The sequence below is a fragment of the Coregonus clupeaformis genome, chromosome 24 (genome assembly GCF_020615455.1).
Source record: "Coregonus clupeaformis isolate EN_2021a chromosome 24, ASM2061545v1, whole genome shotgun sequence".
Lineage (NCBI taxonomy): Eukaryota > Metazoa > Chordata > Actinopteri > Salmoniformes > Salmonidae > Coregonus > Coregonus clupeaformis.
The window spans coordinates 41,059,773-41,077,358 of record NC_059215.1 but is presented as its reverse complement, the minus strand read 5'-3'; the positions used below and the strand labels follow the sequence as shown (position 1 = coordinate 41,077,358).

The 17,586-nt window shown below is 44.8% G+C and overlaps 1 protein-coding gene across 1 annotated transcript; it reads left to right on the top strand.

The window, feature by feature from the left end:
* Positions 1-443: 443 nt before the first annotated feature.
* Positions 444-10,894, top strand: LOC121538099 (rho-related GTP-binding protein Rho6). Its single transcript, XM_041845876.2, has 5 exons — positions 444-684; positions 1,453-1,540; positions 9,792-9,901; positions 10,090-10,224; positions 10,386-10,894. Exons 1-5 carry the CDS (start codon positions 565-567, stop codon positions 10,629-10,631), a joined length of 699 nt encoding a protein of 232 aa, XP_041701810.1. The 5' UTR covers positions 444-564; the 3' UTR covers positions 10,632-10,894.
* The last annotated feature ends 6,692 nt before the right edge of the window (positions 10,895-17,586 follow it).

The following is a 17,586-nucleotide window of genomic DNA, read 5'->3' as shown; positions in this document are numbered from 1 at the left end:
TCAAGAGAGAGAGAGAGAGAGAGAGAGAGAGAAAGAGAGAGAGCGCAAACATTTAATTGACCTAGTAGGCATTGACTGAGATTACTGTGACATTCTAAGGATTAATGCATTAAATGTAGCCATAAGTAGAATTCAAATAAATAGGCTAATTCTATCATTGCTGTTGTGATCGTTCAGGCTAATGCATGATGACAAACATTAGAAACCAAAATAACATATAGCCATTTCTCCCTCTTCTCTAATGGGGCACAAAATGTATCATGCACTAGACAGGGATAGACTATGGGCAATTTTGTACTTTAGAACAAAGTTGACTGACTACCAACCTCGATCTTGTATAGCGGAAGCGCATGGTGCGCAACAATGAGCAGAACGCTCATTTCCATTGGCTGGCGTGACAATATAAAGTTCAGCAGTGTCATAACTCCGCTCATACGGCTGGCAGCAAGCTTCATCGCAGGAGAGCAGCATCCCGGAGAAACGCACTGATAACTGACAGAGGATTTACACGTTTTTTTCTTTCGCATATCAATTTATTGTGTTGCCAACCAAATCGTATTCACAATGAAGGAAAGGAGACTTACCCAGCCTCTGGTGGCGAGATGTAAACTGGTTTTGGTTGGGGATGTTCAATGCGGAAAAACGGCAATGTTGCAAGTCCTGGCCAAGGATTCCTATCCTGAGGTATGCAATTTCTACACCTGGCACATTTGACTGGATTATAACACCCATATCCTAAATGCATTCTGGAATAGGTTACATACATAGGCTATAAAGAGATGATAATAGCCATAGAAATGTCATTCTAATTCTATGATAACAAATAGAAGTTTAATATTGCATTGTTTTCGGGGCGTGTGATGAAAGATAGACTAAAGTAAACTGGAAAGGAAAGTCAGTACAATTCCTCTGAGAACTTGAATGTTGAGATTCATTTCAAATGGAGTGCTTTCATTATTCACGATTCATTCATGATTATTCTTAATAATGGTAGCATCCACATTAATGTAGAAGTGTTCAGAAACATATTCTATTCTTATTTACAGTAAAAGTGACTCCAAAATGACAGAATACATTATGTAATTACCATTCATTTCAGTTAGGAACAACATAATCTGAAACACAACCAAAACAAACTGCAAATGCATCCAACAAGTTTGTAGAGTCACACGCTTCATGTAGTGCTAGGCATATGGGACCAAATACTACACTTTAGACTACTTCAATAGACATAGAAATGAATTGGTCCAAATACAATGAGCGGACTAGATGTATAAAGTGCTTTCCTTTCTAAATGGTAAAACTGTTCAGATGCCTTATTTGGTCAGACAGACTGGGATGATCATTATATGTAAATCTAATACAGCTGATGATTACTGGGGTCACTATTTCACAATGACTGACTGTATTATAATACATAGCTAATGAACCCGTTCCTTTCCTTATCCACAGACATATGTTCCAACAGTATTTGAGAACTATACAGCGTGTCTGGAGCTGGAGGACCAGCGAGTGGAGCTCAGTCTCTGGGACACATCAGGTGAGCGTTACACTCTGCACTCCCCATGCATACATCCAGTATACCTTATAGTTATTTAAGCAGCTATTTAAGCATATCCAGGTATAAGCCTTTATAATGTCTTATAACAAAGGTTATATAATATGTCATGTCTCTCTATACAAGGTGCTCTACCTGTAGATATAGTGGAAAAGATTTATAATGCGTGAAATGAAATTCCTTTCTCTCTTGACCAACCAAGAGTCCAAAGGCATGCCATTTGAAATTTGACTTAACATTCAAGTTTTCAGAGTAATTGTACTGTAAAACCTGACTTGCATTTGCTTTCCAGTTTACCATTTCCTTACCCACCCGCCCGGAAAACAATGCAATCAGAGATTTTGCGTAAACAACAGTAGGCTAACTAAAGGCCCATTGACCATTGTCTCACTGTCTTATTTAGCATCATAGTGTATACTGTATGGTTAGTTGTTTATTATTGTTTTCCTTTAAGATAGCGATCTGTTGAATCTTTTATACAGTACTGTTGTCCTGCTGCTTATCACAGGTAGTGCTGTGGTAGGCTACTGAGGTCTGATAAGTTAGAGTGGAGGAAGGCCTTTTTCTCAGACAGAGGTGACACAACATTTGAATGCAAATGACCATTTGTGTGCTTGTTCTCTGTTTCGGTCTCCTCTCCCTTTGATTTATGTTTAAAAGGCATAGAATGATGTAGGGCTAGCTAATTCATTTGACACTACAGTGATCTCATTCTCAGGAGACAGAGATATCCCCCTCTCCCCATCTACCCCCTTACTAGAGGAATGTCTAACAACTTATCAGCTCTACATCAAAATATGACAGCTATAGCGCGCGATACACACACACACACACACACACACACACACACACACACACACACACACACACACAGTGTTGTGGTGACCTACTGACACGGTAGGACCCTTCTACATCTTGAAACTAGTAAACATAATCAACAGAATACAACCAGTTACATGTAGTTGGGCTGCTATGATTAACCTCTATCATGGGGCTTTCTGATTGGGCTCCAGGGAGTTCCTTTGGGGCAGTTGGCCTGCAGAGGGGTGGTTTCATGGCCAGGGGGTTGCCTATGCATGAGTGGTGGGAAGCGTGTGTGTGTGTGTGTGTGTGTGTGTGTGTGTGTGTGTGTGTGTGTGTGTGTGTGTGTGTGTGTGTGTGTGTGTGTGTGTGTGTGTGTGTGTGTGTGTGTGTGTGTGTGTGTGTGTGTGTGTGTGTGTGTGTGTGTGTGTGTGTGTGTGTGTGCATGTTTCAGAGAATAGAAGGCACATATGAGAGAGAGCTAAATATATCCCTGACCTCCCCTCAAAGCCTCAACCTACTGGGCACACATTGTTTGAATCAATGTTGTTTCCACATCATTTCAATGAAATTATATTGAACCAATTAGAAATAGACGTTGAATTGACGTCTGTGCCCAGTGGGAAGAGTTATATACGGGCCAAAAAGCCGTATATAACAGAAAACACCACAGGATTTATTTCTGTCGCTTTGTCTGTTTATCTTCAAAAGAGATGGACCAAGCTGGACGCTCGTCCACTCCATAGTGAAAGTCCTATTACATAATGACCATTTATATTTTCCCACCTTGTTTTAAAGCTCTACCCAGCTCTTCCCACCTTAAATTTTTCCACAAAAGAGTCTAGTCGCTTCTATCTATCTGAGCTCTGTATCTATCTCTAACATCCTATCCTGGCAGTGCTCTTGTCGTTCATGGCCATATCATGGTTTTCTCTGATTGTCCTATCAATAAAGTTGGTGATTATACATATATCGCTATTATCATGTTTACTGATGGTCTGTGGGGAGAGAGAGAGAAGGCCTTGCTGTTGATGATAAATCCATGAACGGCCATATAATTATTTTCTCTGAGATTGCTCTTATTCTCATGTTTTGTCTTTATTTTCCTTGGCTGAGGGTTTGTGAAGAGAGGCAGAGGTTCCCTTAGGGTCAGGCTGCTGTCTGTGCTTTTCTGTGGAGTGGGCTGTGTTGTTTTGTGTTGTGTTGTGTAACAGCGTTGCTGTGCCTAACGATTCCCCCTGCCGCTCCTCTCTGAGTTCATTATCAAGCTCTGCGGCTGCCTGTTCTCACCGTCTCTCTCACAGAGATCAGACTCAAAGTGAGATGCTCCTTTAGTTCTCTTTTCCTCTGCCTCTCCAGCCTCCTACAACAAGCAAACAGTTTATCATTAGGTTTTAGAGTCCTCCTTCTCCCAGTTTTGTGTGAGTGGGAGGTGTATCCAGGGAAGGGAGGTGTGTGTGGGAGGTGTATCCAGGGAAGGGAGGTGTGTGTGGCTGGTGTATCCAGGGAAGGGAGGTGTTTGTGGGAGGTGTATCCAGGGAAGGGAGGTGTTTGTGGGAGGTGTATCCAGGGAAGGGAGGTGTGTGTGGGAGGTGTATCCAGGGAAGGGAGGTGTGTGTGGGAGGTGTATCCAGGGAAGGGAGGTGTTTGTGGGAGGTGTATCCAGGGAAGGGAGGTGTGTGTGGGAGGTGTATCCAGGGAAGGGAGGTGTGTGTGGGAGGTGTATCCAGGGAAGGGAGGTGTGTGTGGGAGGTGTATCCAGGAAAGGGAGGTGAGTGTGGGAGGTGTATCCAGGGAAGGGTGGTATGTGTGTGTGAGGTGTATCCAGGGAAGGGAGGTGTGTGTGGGGGATGTATCAGGGCTTGTATCCTCTCTTGTCTGTTTCCCCAGCATTGCATCACTCTAGGCTCCTCTCTGCCAATGCCGGCATTGTCTCCTACGGGAAAAACAAGTCCAATCGCTACCATTCAGTTGCCTCATCTCTTGCCTTTACACACTGTTTATACAGTCGTTCCCTGTGAACGTCAGACAATTGTCTCCCTCACAAGAGAATGTTTGTTAGGTTTTTAATAATGGATTGGATCTGACAACAGTGTCACGCCTACAGTAGCAGGAGGGAATCCTATATCATCCAAATGCATTTCACACTACCCATAGAGGCATAAGTAGGTCATACATCCACAGATGAAGCTTTTCTTAATTCATTATTACCTGGTTTAGTTCATGTTTAATACGTTTCCGGAGCAGGTTGAGAAGCAGGGAGAGGAAATTGAATCTGTTGCTGGTGTGGTAAGTGATGACGGAACACAACAGAGGACGGACATTCAGTCAGCGTCTATTTTTAGCACAGGGACCTCCCTTTACAACACTAACATACTAACATACTTTTACACTTTGATGCATAGGCCCGCAAGCATATACGCACACACACAACGCGCACACACAGATCTTCTTAGCAATTGTCTTCAATTTATAACATAAGAATAATTTACTTTTTAGTTTAGGTGTCGACATTGTACATACATACACTATGTGTTATGCATCATGTTAGTGTGTTGCATCATATACAGTTGAAGTCGGAAGTTTACATATACACTTAGGTTGGAGTCATTAAAACTCATTTTTCAACCACTCCACAAATTTCTTGTTAACAAACTATAGTTTTGACAAGTCGGTTAGGACATCTACTTTGTGCATGACACAAGTAATTTTTCCAACAATTGTTTACAGACAGATTATTTCACTTATAATTCACTGTATCACAATTCCAGTGGGTCAAAAGTTTCCATACACTAAGTTGACTGTGCCTTTAAAAAGTTTAGCAAATTCCAGAAAATGATGTCATGGCTTTAGAAGCTTCTGATAGGCTAATTGACATCATTTGAGTCAATTGGAGGTGTACCTGTGGATGTATTTCAAGGCCTACCTTCAAACTCAGTGCCTCTTTGCTTGACATCATGGGAAAATGAAAAGAAATCAGCCAAGACCTCAGAAAAAAAATTGTAGACCTCCACAAGTCTGGTTCATCCTTGGGAGCAATTTCCAAACGCCTGAAGGTACCACGTTGATCTGTACAAACAATAGTACGCAAGTATAAACACCATGGGACCACGCAGCCGTCATACCGCTCAGGAAGGAGACGCGTTCTGTCTCCTAGAGATGAACGTACTTTGGTGCGAAAAGTGCAAATCAATCCCAGAACAACAGCAAAGGACCTTGTGAAGATGCTGGAGGAAACAGGTACAAAAGTATCTATATCCACAGTAAAACAAGTCCTATATCGACATAACCTGAATGGCCGCTCAGCAAGGAAGAAGCCACTGCTCCAAAACCGCCATAAAAAAGCCAGACTACGGTTTGCAACTGCACATGGGGACAAAGATCATAATTTTTGGAGAAATGTCCTCTGGTCTAATGAAACAAAAATAAAACAGTTTGGCCATAATGACCATTGTTATGTTTGGAGGAAAAAGGGGGTTGCTTGCAAGCCGAAGAACACCATCCCAACCGTGAAGCACGGGGGTGGCAGCATCATGCTGTGGGGGTGCTTTGCTGCAGGAGGGACTGGTGCGCTTCACAAAATAGATGGCATCATGAGGAAGGAAAATGATGTGGATATATTGAAGCAACATCTCAAGACATCAGTCAGGAAGTTAAAGCTTAGTCGCAAATGGGTCTTCCAAATGGACAATGACCCCAAGCATACTTCCAAAGTTGTGGCAAAATGGCTTAAGGACAACAAAGTCAAGGTATTGGAGTGGCTATCACAAAGCCCTGACCTCAATCCTATAGAAAATGTGTGGGCAGAACTGAAAAAGCGTTTGCGAGCAAGGAGGCCTACAGACCTGACTCAGTAACACCAGCTCTGTCAGGATGAATGGGCCAAAATTCACCCAACTTATTGTGGGAAGCTTGTGGAAGGCTACCCCAACAATTTAAAGGCAATGCTACCAAATACTAATTGAGTGTATGTAAACTTCTGACCCACTGGGAATGTGATGAAATAAATAAAAGCTGAAAGAAATCATTCTCTCTACTATTATTCTGACATTTCACATTCTTAAAATAAAGTAGTGGTCCTAACTGACCTAAGACAGGGACTTTTTACTAGGATTAAATGTCAGGAATTGTGAAAAACTGAGTTTAAATGTATTTGGCTAAGGTGTATGTAAACTTCTGACTTCAACTGTAGAACACACTCTAAACACAACAATCTATGAAAGAGTCTCCCCTGATACAGAGATCTTTGTTTTCTTCTATCTCATTTCAAGTGGGATTTCTGCACAAACAGGAGTCCAATATAAACCCTTTGGGTAACGCAGGAGTGTGATAGGGATAGAGTTATTGTGTACTGTGGCTCTCTCTTACTCTTTCTGTGTTTGTGTGTGTGTGTTTGTCTGTTTGTGTGTTAATTTGATTTATTGGAGAGTTATTCTACTGAGTGGGAAGGCGTGGGGCTTTAGTGAAATGATTTACTGTAGATCGGAGGGTGAGGGAGGAAGAAAATTGGAGCGTGTGTGTGTGTGCGGAGAATGGTTCGGGTACAGGGGGGGTATAATAGAGTGTTGGATTCAAGCATTGTCTACCAAGGCTGTTGCCGTAGTTACCAGGGGGGAGTGGGTGGTGTCCTGTGCTGTGTGGGGGACAGACTTGTGCTAACAGTCTGAGAGCAGTGCTCAAGCATCTTTGTCTGGCAGCACCCAGCAGCCAACCTTAGCCTATAGCATCCATGCACCCAGCCCTGGCCTTTACTATAGCATTCAAGCACCCAACCCTACAATACACCAAGCACCTAACACTCCTCGTTCTTGGTCTTTAGTAGGGATGGGAATTGCCAGGGACCTCACAATACGATATTATCACCATACTTAGGTGCCGGATACAATACGTATCCGGCACATAAGAATAAGAGCACCTCCTCCCAGCTGCCCACTGCACTGAGGCTAGGAAACACTGTCACCACCGATAAATCTACGATAATCGAGAATTTCAGTAAGCATTTTGCTACGGCTGGCCATGCTTTCCACCTGGCTACCCCTACCCCGGCCACCAGCTCTGCCCCCCCCCCCTGCTGCAACTTGTCCATGCCCTGGGCTAGACAATCTGACCCTTTCTTTCTAAAATTAGTTGCCGAAATTGTAGCAACCCCTATTACTAGCCTGTTCAACCTCTTTCGTATCATCTGAGATCCCCAGAGATTGGAAAGCTGCCGCGGTCATCCCCCTCTTCAAAGGGGGTGACACTCTAGATCCAAACTGTTACAGACCTATATCCATCCTGCCATGCCTTTCAAAAGTATTTGAAAGCCAAGTTAACAAACAGATCACCGTCCATTTCGAATCCCACCGTACCTTCTCCGCTATGCAATCTGGTTTCTGAGCTGGTCATGGGTGCACCTCAGCCACGCTAAAGGTCCTAAACGATATTATAACCGCGATCGATAAAAGACAGTATTGTGCAGCCGTCTTCATCGACCTGGCCAAGGCTTTCGACTCTGTCAATCACCGCATTCTTATTAGCAGACTAAATAGCCTTGGTTTCGCAAATGACTGCCTCACCTGGTTCACCAACTACTTCTCAGATAGAGTTCAATGTGTCAAATCGGAGGGCCTGTTGTCTGGACCTCTGGCAGTCTCTATGGGGGTGCCACAGGGTTCAATTCTCGGGCCGACTCTATTCTCTGTGTATATCAATGATGTCACTCTTGCTGCTGGTGACTCTCAGATCCACCTCTACGCATTTTGTATACATCTGGCCCTTCATTGGACACTGTGTTAACAAACCTCCAAATGAGCTTCAATGCCATACAACACTCCTTCCGTAGCCTCCAACTGCTCTTAAACGCTAGTAAAACTAAATGCATGCTCTTAGATTTTAGATTTTAGTCCGTTTTTTTTTTTTTTTTTTTATCAAACGCTGCTTGCACCCGCTGCTTGCACCCGCTGCTTGCACCCGCCTGCCCGACTAGAATCACTACTCTCGGCGGGTCTGACTTAGAATATGTGGACAACTACAAATACCTAGGTGTCTGGTTAGACCGTAAACTCTCCTTCCAGACTCACATTAAGCATCTCCAATCCAAAGTTAAATCTAGAATCGGCTTCCTATTTCGCAACAACGCCTCCTTCACTCATGCTGCCAAACATGCCCTCGTAAAACTGACTATCCTACCGATCCTTGACTTCGTCGATGTCATTTACAAAATAGCCTTCAACACTCTACTCAGCAAATTGGATGTAGTCTATCACAGTGCCATCCGTTTTGTCACCAAAGCCCCATATACTACCCACCATTTGCCTAGCAGTGATTTATAGATGACCGGTACGCTCTCGTTGGCTGGCCCTCACTACATATTCGTCGCCAAACCCACTGGCTCCAGGTCATCTATAAATCACTGCTAGGCAAATCCCCGCCTTATCTTAGCTCATTGGTCACCATAGCAACACCCACCCGTAGTATGCGCTCCAGCAGGTATATCTCACTGGTCATCCCCAAAGCCAACACCTCCTTTGGCCGCCATTCCTTCCAGTTCTCTGCTGCTAATGACTGGAACGAACTGCAAAAATCTCTGAAGCTGGAGACTCTTATCTCCCTCACTAACTTTAAGCATCAGTTGTCAGAGCAGCTTACCGATCACTGCACCTGTACACATCCCATCTGTAATTAGCCCACCCAACTACTTTATCCCCATATTGTTATTTATTTTGCTAATTTGCACCCCAGTATCTCTATTTGCACATCTTCTGCACATCTATCACTCCAGTGTTAATACTACATTGAAATTATTTTGCATTATGGCCTATTTATTGCCTTACCTCCATAACTTACTACATTTGCACACACTGTATATATATTTTCTATTGTGTTATTGACTGTATGTTTTGTTTTATCCCATGTGTAACTCTGTGTTGTAGTTTTTATCGCACTGCTTTGCTTTATCTTGGCCAGGTCGCAGTTGTAAATGAGAACTTGTTCTCAACTGGCTTACCTGGTTAAATAAAGGTGAAATAAAATAAATAAAAAACGTATTGTGATTGTCACGATTCTATATGTATTGCGATTCGATACTGTGATTTTATTGCGATTCGATGTTCCAAACATATTGCTCACCATATGTCTGCTGCAGAGGGACAAGAGAGCATGAGAAAACAAGTTTTGATCAGTCACGGAAAGTGCTGAAAACAAATTGGCTCTCTTGTTTTGGTACAGGTACAACAAACTAGCGTAAAAATAATATTGCAATATTGTAAAAACAATACGATATTTTGTCAAAAATAATATCCCAATAACTGTATCTTTCTTCTCCCATCACTAGTCTTTATACTGTTCTGGTACAAATCATTCTTATTGCAACTAATGGAGTCTCATTCATTTGGTACTGTCCTATTGAAAGCCCTGTGACTGACCCCAGCCGATCTGTTTGACCCTACAGGCTCTCCATACTACGATAATGTCAGACCCCTGTGCTACAGCGACTCAGACGCTGTGCTCCTCTGTTTCGACATCAGCCGCCCAGACTCATTTGACGGTGCACTGAAAAAGGTAAGGACCTTGTCATTGTGATCATCATCATCATCAACATCATTGCTGTTGTCAATTTCTTCTTCCTCCTCATCCTTGTCATCATCACAATCATCATGATCATTCTCTCTGTGCACCATGCACATTACAGCTGTGGTTATGATACATTATAACAACCTTATGACAGTCATATGTCCTTTTCGTTGCAGTGGAAGACAGAGATCCTGGATTTCTGCCCCAGCACACGCATCCTCCTGATAGGCTGTAAAACAGACCTGCGCACGGACGTGTGCACGCTTATGGAGCTGTCAAATCAGAAGCAGACACCCATCTCACATGAGCAAGTGAGTCTGTCTCTCTTTTTCTCTTTTGTTCTCTTTCTCGTTCTCTCTCTCTCTCTCTCTCTCTCTCTCTCTCTCTCTCTCTCTCTCTCTCTCTCTCTCTCTCTCTCTCTCGCTCTCTCTTTCTCTCCATCTCACTCCTGTTCTTCCCCATCGTGTTGCAGGGGTCCTCCATGGCCAAGCAGCTAGGTGCGGAGTCCTACCTGGAGTGTTCAGCTTTCACCTCAGAGAAGAGCATCCACAGTGTGTTCCGTACTGCAGCCCTGGCCTGCATCAACAAGCTGCAGCCCTCCACCAAGCCCAGCCCCGCCCGCCGCCTCTCAAAGAGACTCCTCTTTCTGCCCGGCAAGTCTGACCTCCTCTCCTCCACCTTCGGCAAGGATAAGGCCAAGGGCTGCTCCATCATGTGAGGGAGGGGGGAGAACCCAGACAGTGGTGGCCAGAGAGGCACTCCATTGACCGGTCCAGCGGGCAAAGGGGGGTGCGGGGTGGGGAAGGGAAAGTAAGGGGGAAAGGAAGGGGTTTCTCTTTAATCCCTCAGGCCTCCCCAAACATCCTCCCCACCCCCACTGACGGCCCTCTCAAAAAAAGACTGCTACCCCTCCATGGTTTACTCTGTGTACTATATACTGGTCTTCTTCATGATCACCCCCCACCCCTCCCCCCTCCCCCCTCCCCCTACAAACACAGACCCACACACACACACAGACACACACACCTCACCAGCATAGGTTAGTGCAGACTTCCTTTTATAATGACAGTGAGAGCGAAAGGTGGCAACTAAATTATTTGTTATGTAATAAAATATATGCCCACTGCACATGGTGGTCCTCTGTGGTCCTCTGTAGCTCAGCTGGTAGAGCACGGCGCTTGTAACGCCAAGGTAGTGGGTTCGATCCCCGGGACCACCCATACACAAAAATGTATGCACGCATGACTGTAAGTCGCTTTGGATAAAAGCGTCTGCTAAATGGCATATTATTATTATTACATGAAAGGTGTGTTTTAAGGAGGTGATAATGTACAACATTCCGGTTGTAGAAACGTGTGTACTACTCACATGCACACAACAGCATGCACTTTAAGGTGTTAACCTGAAACATTATGGAGGCCTCTGCTGTAACTATGGCAGCTAGCTAACGCTCCTCTCTACGCAGTGCTATGTGCCAGTTAGAGCTGATACAAGGTCAGTTTCTACACTTTTCCCCCCCAAGAAAATAGCAGTTGTAAACACGGCACCTAACCTCTTTGTAATGTTGATGTGTGAACCATCCATCCATCATCCTTGCCCTAGATTCAACTTGAAAATGTTAACGTTCAAATGTGATCTTTGCTAAAAAAGGATGAGGTGGCCACCTCTACATTCCTGGCAATGAGAGGGATCGGTACCCAGAGTACCCAGTGTAATGCAACTGGGGGGGTTGAGAGAGTGGGCCTTAAAGGAATGATTTCCATGGCGACCTCTGCAGTATTTATTTTAGGAAATTGAATCTGTCAGCAATGAAACAGGGTCTGGGGGAGGGATTTGGCAAGCACACCGCTCTTAAAAGAGTTAGTGAGGAGGATGGACTGAGCGAGTGTATGTCTGAAGGAGTGCTTTCTGACTGAGATAGGGAAAAAACAGGAGATGATAGAAAGATGTTTTTCTCATCCCGTCTTCCTTCTTTAGTCACCCTCTCAGCCCTTCTTTAGTCACCCTCTCAGCCCTTCTTTAGTCACCCTCTCAGTCCTTCTTTAGTCACCCTCTCAGCCCTTCTTTAGTCACCCTCTCAGTCCTTCTTTAGTCACCCTCTCAGCCCTTCTTTAGTCACCCTCTCAGTCCTTCTTTAGTCACCCTCTCAGCCCTTCTTTAGTCACCCTCTCAGTCCTTCTTTAGTCACCCTCTCAGCTCTTCTTTAGTCACCCTCTCAGCCCTTCTTTAGTCACCCTCTCAGTCCTTCTTTAGTCACCCTCTCAGAGTTTCTTTAGTCACCCTCTCAGTGTTTCTTTAGTCACTCTCTCAGTCCTTCTTTATCACCCTCTCAGTCCTGATGGCCTCTCTTCTTCATCTCAAGTTTTTTAACTTCAGACATTGATGGAGTGGAGTGATATTAGAGAAGGCCAACTATACTGTCCAATAGTCTTTATTAAGCTGGTAAACACAGCTGAGTTGACTGCAGCATTGGTTGTGGTTTCCCCAGTGAATATTTAAACAAAAAACACAAAATTGACTTCATTTCACATGAGCCCCTTAATGTCCACCTGTTTCCTTTGATATGCCCAAAGGAGAAGAGTCCCCCCTGGTTCCTCTAAGCCTCATTTTGATAATCCTTAAATCCTCTGACCTTGCATTTACGTAACACATAAAAGAGAAATAATCCTTCACTTTGAGCTTTTAACCGTAGCATTGAAAGAGTCAAGGGCTCACTCACTATGCCTCAAGAAGCTTAATGGTGGCAGGGATAAGCTGATTATGTCATTGTCAACACTGGGCTGAAAGAGAAGTCTCCTTCCTGCTCCACGATTGGTCACCTGAGATGAGACTTTCTGGAGTCATCATTCTTGTAGTGTGGCTAGTCATGATAGTACAGGATCAAGGCCTTTACAAAGCTGGTGATCTCATTCATACTGTGTGAAGAGCTTAAGAAATGTAGAGTAAAGGGTTCTGGGGGTGGTAAGGGGTGGGGGTGGGATGGGTGGGGTTGAGCCGAAACAGAACTAACAGGCTGGTCCTGTCCGAAGAAAGTAATTTTTCAATTTTTTTCTGCTTTGTAATCAAATATTTTAAGTATAAGGTGATTTTTATTTTTTTGTTTTCTTCTCATTTGAAATCTGCTTTCTGCCCAGTCCTTCTTTAACTGTTTATTGTTGTCTGCTGTTTTTGTTGTTGTTGTTGTACTTACTGACGTCATCTTGTATTAGGAGCTGTCTACGGCTCGGCTAACTGAGGACTTCATGATTTGTTTGCACAGACAGGGGCTCTGAGTTGTTTGGACATACAGAACACTGGAATTTAACATGTTGCTTAGCAACAGTGCGAGCATGGGCAGGCGTGAGCAGGGTTGCGGTGACTGGGGTGCAGTTCCTGTCTCTGGGAGAAAAGAAGGATGGCTTTCCAACTGGGCTCCTCACCTTTCATTCGTAGCATCAGACAGAGACCACTGCTAAGGTGACGGCTGGACATTTTAGTTAGTACTACACTGCTGAAAAACATCTGAAAAAGATCTGAAAAACCTAATTTGAAGCCTCCAAACTCAGTGGCAGCTCAGTGGCAGGTGTGAGAACAACACAGGGATTTTCTAAAAGCAATTTGAGTACCTTTCAAAACTGAGTTCCCACCAAAACACTATTTTTGAGCAGTGAGTGAAGAAGCTCCAAATCTGCCTGGAGTTACTGATACACTGTTCAGGCAAAAGTCAATTTGACCAAATACCCAGCCTTCATGTTACAGTGGGGTCTGCTCCCACTCCTTTACTAAGAACAGGCCATGTCTGGTTGTACATATCCTGCTTTATATGCCATTTGAAAGCTCCAAAAATAATGTTGGAACAAAACAAAGCGTTTGGGATATGTAAAATGGCTTAACCTTAATTTATTAATGAAATACTGTATTGCTCAATGTTGTCATTTTATTTTTGACATTTTTTATTTGAACGGACACTGAGATTTCGGTCCATCCTTTTTCTGTTGGGTTCTGAATAAAGCTTGCTTTTGTTAATCATATTCTCAGATGTCTCAGAGTTTTTTTGGGGTAAAGGTTTGGTGGGCCATACGGGGAAAAGCAACATCTATAAGTTGTTGTGAATGTTAACATCTGATGGCGGTGCCTTAAGTAAAGTGTTATCAACATAACATACAGTATGAAACTTAAACAGGTAGCTACACCCTCTAAGGCACAACCACACTCCCTATGATGAGGAACACTCTAGGACCCTAGCAGCACTACCAGCTCATCAAGCTCTAATCTTAATTCTGTAGAGGAGTGTTTGGCTAAAATCTCATCCTTGAAGTTATTGAAGATGTTGCAGTAAAAAGTGAGCCATATAGAATAACTTGAAAGTTAAGAGCCATTCACAGATATAGCTAATTACCTCTTACCTTTGGGCATACTTTGAGATATTGCCAACGGGTGATGCACTCGTGCTAGGACTAGAAGGATCAGCCAAATAGTACCAGGGCATAATTGATCAAATTGCTGAGAGGTGTTGTAATTTAGTCCACATTAAATGCCCAATTTGATCATCTTTAACCGAATACCAACATGAGCACCGGTGATACTGAGAGCTATAATTATGTGAATGATCCCCACACTGTAGCTCAGAAGGACATCATTTGGCTATTAGAGCACTAACAGGGCTATTACATTAATGCAGCACATCCACCTGCAGAGAAACCTCTTCAGACACTTCATGCTCTGCTATACTGTGATGGCGGACACATAGCTGCCCTAAGTAAGATTGCAGCTTCATAACATTATGCGGTTTGGTAAATAGAAAAGTATATCGATGCACTGTATTTCAACTTTACTTTGAGCTATTATGTAGGGTAAATCAATTGCAATTAATCCTTGTGTGTCTTAACCATAATATTAAAGTGGTGTTGGGTCAACTAAGTTTACTTCAAGGTTCTTACAGTGAAGGAATGTAGGATAGATAGTGATACAGCAATTTGTGTGTTTTGTCTTCAAAGAAGAGTGACATGGTTGTTTTATCCCTGGTTCCAGGGTTCAGTAGTCTGCTGCTGTATGTTTGGCCTCTGCGTCTGCTGATATGAAATAATATTGAGATTATTTGAAAATTGAAATGGTGGAAACTAAATGTAACCAAAATGTGTATAGCTCATATTTCTGTCAAACAAGACTGTGGACACATGCCACTGAAGCGTGGGTATGGCCTTGGTGCCACCCCTCCCCCAAAACACACGTACATGCACAGATGGGTTGAGTATTTTAGTCATGTACCATTACCCTGTGGTAATGCCCACAGCAGAAGTGACCCATTGGGCAAACCCAGCACTAAAAAACATCCATGCACCTCTGAACTGCCCTGGTCAGTGTCCGACCTCAATAACACACACTCTCTCTCTCTCTCTCACTCTCTCTCTCGCTCACTCTCGCCTCTCTCTTTCTCTCTCTGTTGCTCCCTCCTCTCACCTTCTTCCCTTAAAGCTGTCATTCTCTCCCTCTCTGTGTCCTGTTGTCACTCTCTTTGCCATGATGATATGACACACAGGAGCAGCTGAGAGTTTGAGATTCCTGAGCTTACAGAAAAAGACTACCTTATCCTAAGTGACACACACACGGACACACATCTCGCATACACACAGACGTACAAACAAATACACACACACACACTTCTCCATCTCCTCCTCAGTGACAGAGGGGCAGAGGCACATCTGTCCAGGCTCAGAGAACATCTGGGCTGGGGTGGTGTCTCTGCCTGTCGGGGTGTCTGAGACACAGGGAAAGCCAGCAGAAAGTGGCCGAGGTGGGAACACACTCTCCTGTTACCAATCTACAACAGATCTCCTCTTCTGCAAGATCCTGCCAATGATCCTTGGATCAGTGGATCAGGGGACAGCTGTTGCATCTCCAACTGTATGTTGCACACTAGATATACAACATGATAGTCACCTGCAATTTTTTTTTTTACATTTTACGTTACAATTTACCTCAATGCTAATGGGCAGAGTGGTGAAGATACGACGTTTGTGGTGATTCACCAAAGATTTACTGTGTTTGTCTGTCTCTTTCTACAGTATATACAGTACATAGGACTAGCACTCATTATAACGCATGTACGCATGCACAAAAGCACAAATGCATGCACACACACACACACACACACACACACACACAGGGTTGGAAAAAATGCCTAGCATATCCTGGCAAATTAGGCAAACATCTGGCCAGACATGGCAAGTTAATTTAGCCAGTGAGCTGTGGCAGGTTGCTCCAGGCCATGCATATGTGTCACGACTACCTCCGAAGCTGCCTCCTCTCCTTGTTCGGGCAGGCTTCGGCGTTCGTCGTCACCGGCCTTCTAGCCACTGCCGCTCCTCATCTCATCATTCCATTTGTTTTGTCTTGTTTTTTACACACACCTGGTTCATATCCCCTCATCAGTCCCTGTATAAGTATTCCCTCTGTGTCACGATTCAGACAGACGACCAGAGGACCACAATTGCGTCACACCAGAAAGTTTATTAAACTTAAGGGAAAAGGGAAGTAGGGAGTGAATGAAGGCTCCAGGGGTAACAGGGATCCCGTCCAATGCGCTGGGTCTGTGCCCCCCCCAGTGGCAGCGATGCGTCCTATGAAGCCGGTGGTGGGTGGTCCAGAAGTCCTGGGGGGGAGACACAGACACAACAGGGCGGAATGAAACCAGGCAGCAGTACAGTTCAAGGGAAATCCAAAATACGTAGTAGCAAGGCAGAAGGCTGGTCAGAGTTACCGGGATTGAAGAGTAGTCAGGAGTCGTAATGGCAGAAGCAGGTCTGGATCTCCTGAGGCAGAAGAGTATCCAAAAACAGGCAGGTCCGGGGGTCACAAAACCAGGGTGAGCCAGAAGCGCGAGCAAACAGGTTCCGGGTGTGAGCTTTGCAGACGATCTGACACCGGAGAGCTGAAAGACAGGGCCTTAAATACTGGGAGAGGTTAGTGGGTAATGCAGCGCAGCTGGCAGAGTAATTAGAGCCGAGCAGAGCAGGGACAGGTGGAGCTAGTTAGGCTGAGTAGAGAGAGGGAGGTGAGCAGAGTGGAAGATAGTGGAAACAAATTAAGGTGGTAACCCGGTGGAGTGAGAGGGCTCATGACAGAACCCCCCAAGGGACGGCCCCAGAAGTCCCAAGAGCAACACCACGCCGGGCGGGAGGAGGGGAGCCGGAGGAGGGCTAGAACTCCTCCGAACGGTCCCGAGTGAACGTCCTCATCCTCGGAGGAAGCCGGAGGGCCGTGGTCGGGGAGATGGGACAGGTCCCGAGACAGGATCAGGCACAGGACAGGAAGCCGAGCGGGCCGGACGGTTAGGGACCCCTCTGGGGCGGCCCCTACGGATTGCAGGTTGATCCGGATGCCGTTGGTGGAAAGCGGTGATGAGAGTCCTATCCACAATCCGACTAGCTGGCACCCAGGTCCTTTCCTCAGGTCCATAGCCCTCCCAGTCAATGAGGTACTGGAGACCCCTACCCCTCCGTCTGGACCGAAGCAGGCGGCGGACGGTGTAAACCAGACCACCATCGACGAGCCGTGGAGGAGGAGGACCAGGCGCAGCAGGGACCAGCGGACTCTCATGGATGGGCTTAATCTTAGACACATGGAAAGTGGGGTGCACCCTCAGGGAATTAGGCAGTTGGAGCCGGACAGCAGTTGGGCTAATCACTCTTATG